The 4,460-nt window shown below is 30.7% G+C and overlaps 1 protein-coding gene across 1 annotated transcript; it reads left to right on the top strand.

Annotated features, from left to right (window-relative positions):
* Positions 1–222: 222 nt before the first annotated feature.
* On the top strand, positions 223–2,665 carry LOC113512388 (J domain-containing protein). Its single transcript, XM_026896267.3, has 3 exons — positions 223–404; positions 877–978; positions 1,323–2,665. Exons 1-3 carry the CDS (start codon positions 318–320, stop codon positions 1,644–1,646), a joined length of 513 nt encoding a protein of 170 aa, XP_026752068.2. The 5' UTR covers positions 223–317; the 3' UTR covers positions 1,647–2,665.
* The last annotated feature ends 1,795 nt before the right edge of the window (positions 2,666–4,460 follow it).

Below are 4,460 nucleotides of genomic sequence, written 5' to 3'. Positions count from 1 at the left end.
TTTTATTGAGCAGAATATAATTTAATGAGCAGAAATATATAGAATGAACTATGAAATGTAAATTCATACGTGACCTTCATTTCTATGTCTAGTGCATACTGCTCATCAAATTATTTAAGAATTGAAAAATGGAACTGTACAAATACGTCGGTCAATTAGTACGAAACGACACATCACTACTTACGAAATCCTCTGTACTACGTAGTTAATCTGTGCAGCGTTACCAGATTGGGTACGATAGAATTATTTGTCTGTCTCTATCTGTTTGGTTCTTTTTTTTAGTATTTGCTGGGGTTTTGTGAGGGAGGGTCGTAACGATGACTGGTGTGGATGAAATATTGAATTATCGAAGAAATCCGGATGACGATTACTACGCATTACTAAATTGTGACGAAAATTCAACAGTACGTATAACTATTCGTTTATTTAGTAAAAAATAGCATTGAATTTAATTTTATTGTAAAAAAAAGTATTGATTCTAGTGATCAGTGACCTTACCTAGATCGAGGACTCGAGGTTCCAAGATTTGACCTAGTTTGTAAAATAAATAGTGTATTTAATGCAATAATTAAGGCAGTGGAAGTATAATTTCATTAATCAAATCAGATTAGAACAAACACGACCTGTGGGTTTTTATTAAATGCGTCATTGTTATATACAAATGTGCTGGGAATCCCAGATACCTTTCACTGAGTTTTCCTTTACGTAGTCAAATACATAAAAATAACAATTATTTTTACATTCCTTAATTTACTGTTTATAATAGACGTAAATTAACGCTATAATTAATTAGGTAAAATAACTCTAGTAAATAATTATTACAAAATACCAAATCGTGCAGCACGAATACAGTTAATATTTCTTAATTTATTACAGATCGAGCAAATAACAGCTGAATATAAGGTCCTCGCTTTGCAGCATCATCCAGATAAAAATGATGGGGATAAAGAAGCAGAAGCAAAGTTTCAACAATTAAAGGTGTGTTTGTGTAATTTGCAAAAATATAATAATTAGAGTAAACAATTATAGAAATCTAATAGAAGAGTTAAATATCAAACTAGCTGGTTGATTCTGAATGTAAAAAAAACCTGCAATAGATATTTGAATGTATTAAGTACCTAATAGGTAGTAAACTAAGTACTTACTAATATATGACATTGACTTTTAAAACCGGTTGACTGTTTATTGTTAATAATTTATTAATAGGTGGGCATTTATGTAAAACTTCACTACAGGCAATTGTAATTTTTTTTTTCTTTAATGCATTTAGAATATTAACTATACATGTTGTTATCTATATAAAAATAATTAAATATTTTCAGGAAGCAAAAGAGACCCTGTGCGATCCTTCTAAGCGTGCTCTCTATGACAAATGGAGGCAGAGTGGTATTGCCATGGGCTACAAACAATGGCTTGGCATGAAGGAGCATGTACAACAGTCTATGCACTGGGCCAAACCAAACACAAAAGATCGCATGTTGGAGGGTGAATCTGGCCGGGCGTCAGGGCCATCCAGCCTGGGCCCAGCCAACTCGGCAGCTCGACGTGCCTCTGAAGGTGGGGCTGCACTCTGGGGACGCTGGGGAGGTGGAAACCAAGAACCCCCATCTGAGGTCATCTCTAAATTTCGCAACTATGAAATTTAATCATGTTGATAAATTTTATATTTGGTTGTTATGTTATTAAATACTTTTATGGTTTTATTATTGTTTTTGGGGCGTAATTATTTTATAAGAGGTCACTTGTGCCCTGACCTCTTTAAAATTATATGTATACAAAGATATGAAATATTGTCTATTTATATGAGATCATTATTATACCTGCACCAGGCTGTTACACTTACATCACTTGCCATTAATTAATTTGAAATGTTAGATTATTATTAATGTGTTTAATATTAAGTATAAATAATTAGTTGTAATGAAATTGGCACAATATTCATCAAGTCAGCTCGAACAATGTTACTCGGATGTGCTCGATATCTATTAACAAAATTTTCAGTGTTTGATGTGCTAAGTGTAATATCTGTTATGTTGTATGTAGCATTAAGGTTTTTGATGTTAGACGCCCCAACCTTAGTGTCAAGTTAATTAAACACTCATAGCTATATCCTTAGCTATAAGCTATGCACATTCCTGATAAAACTTATGAGTCTGAGTAAAAACATTTCTGCTGTGGAACAATATCTTAGTGTCTACTTAAGAATCTCTATAATATTTTAAAGAGTTATATTTTTGATCCTTTTTTGAGACTATTTATCTATAAGTATTGTATTATTTTTATGAATGAGGTAGATTGGAGTTGTTGTGAGATGTATACAGGGTATAGTTGCGCGACAGGGCTATTTTATGTTACGTTTGTTATTACCATTTTCAAAACTTTTATTACCTGATTAGTTTTGATGACAGTCTTTGTTCCGATGTCGATGTTGTGTTCCCCATGTTGTTAGATACCATAGTGATTAGGATAATTATTATGTGTTAAATGTTTGATCAGTATTTACTTTGGATGTTTTAAATATACCTAAATGTTGAAGTAGCAGAATATTAAATTTTAATGTTTTATGTCGACGCGAATCTCTAAGATTATAGATATTACAAAAATTTACGATGTCGTTATTTTTGATGTGAATAAAATTCAAAAACAATAAATTTCAATTATACCATATGTTGTATCTTTTTCCGCCATTGCCCAAAAACATGAAATATTTTATTGACCATTTGTAACTACACGTACTTATAATTTGTCATTATTATAAGTAGGTACTATTCTTTACTTGACCGAATATGTTTTTTTACTCTTGAGTTTTAATTTACTGTAAAGCTTTGTAAGGTAAATAACTAAGTTTACCCATCCGTAATACTCTAAAAATTGCCTAGCTAGGCAATTTATGACTTGACTGATCTAAATATCAGTTATTTATTATGCTTATAATTCTTTTTTATTTCGGAGCCAGAAGGAGCGTAACCATATGGACGCGGAAGTTTTCAGCTATACACGAAAACATTTGAGTGTACCTACATATGTACCCTTTATAAAAGGCCAACTTCCCTTGGAATATAATATTAAATACGCCAATGATTACACTGAAAATGGCAAATAAGCTAACAGAAAATTGCAATCATTGTCTAAAGATGGAAATCACTGGGGCCATTACAAAATACAACATAGTGTCGCCACCAGTATCTTCATGAATAGATATTCTTGATTATGGTCAATGAAACCATACTTTTAATATGTTGTGACCTTAATTTCCGCATTATTGTGGATTTATTTAGTTTTTTCATTAGCGTCTATCTATTTGTAAATGATTCAAAACTTACTAAATATTTAATGGCGAAACGGTCTCTTTTATTTAATGTCATTTAGAAGTTCTTATTCTAACTTAAATCTATCGTCTTGAATTCGAATTCAGCTGATGTTAAAACACTGTATAATAAAATTTTTTAGAAACTTAGATAAACACCGTCAACAACCCTAACTAATACGACGTAATAAGGTTTACTTTTTCGATATTCGATTTTATTATTCAGTGGATATATTAATGCTTTATATCCAAAACAGTGGATATAAAGCATCAACCAAAAGACAGTCCGTTTTTAACCGACATCAAAAAGGAGGTTCTCAATTTGTATATTTTTTTTATTTTTATTACTTCATTATTTAGGTACCTCATAACTCCGTCAGTTTTAAATCAATTTGGAAAATTCTTTTTTTTATCTGAAAGGACATACAAATTGGTCCTATAGAAATTTTATTGAAGTCGATTCAGTAGTTTAGTTTTGAAATCTATATAACAGTTTTTGTCATAATTGAAGTCGGTTTTTTTGTGGGACATTTGTTTGTAAATACAAAACATTCAAATAACGATGAAAGTCATGAGAATAAATGTCTACGCTAGGATATTGTTGCGGTTTTTCATTAATATAATTGATCTGATGGCGATAAAAACCGGTAATTCTCTCGTATTCAAATGTGCTAATCTTCAGACGATATAGTAACATCAGGTAACGTCATTAAGTATATCTAACCTATCTAAGGAACATGTAGGATATTAAGTTTTATCATTAGTATAGTTATGTGAGTTGAGTCATATTTCACTAAGTGTTATGGTTGGTTATATAACTAAGTATGACTTGTTTCAATAATGAAGCATACTGGATTTTATATAGATATAATACTAATTAACTAACTAACAAATATATACTAATAGATATATTTAACAGTCCGTTACTTACACAAACAAAAAATGATTTGAGATTTAGTGTCCCAAAATCGACCAACATGGAAAGGAAAAACGTAAGGACTAATGATAAGTACTGGTCACACAACTGATTAAAAAATATGTTAAAATCTGTTCAAAAGGAACTATGGATAGAATACAAAATAAATATAGATGTATTGAGAAACACATATTCAAAAAATCTTCATGTATCATCAATCTTGGAATAAGTTCAAGT

Source organism: Galleria mellonella, unplaced genomic scaffold, assembly GCF_026898425.1.
Source record: "Galleria mellonella isolate WM207_F2 unplaced genomic scaffold, CSIRO_AGI_GalMel_v1 utg64, whole genome shotgun sequence".
Lineage (NCBI taxonomy): Eukaryota > Metazoa > Arthropoda > Insecta > Lepidoptera > Pyralidae > Galleria > Galleria mellonella.
This window is presented reverse-complemented; position numbering and strand designations above follow the sequence as displayed.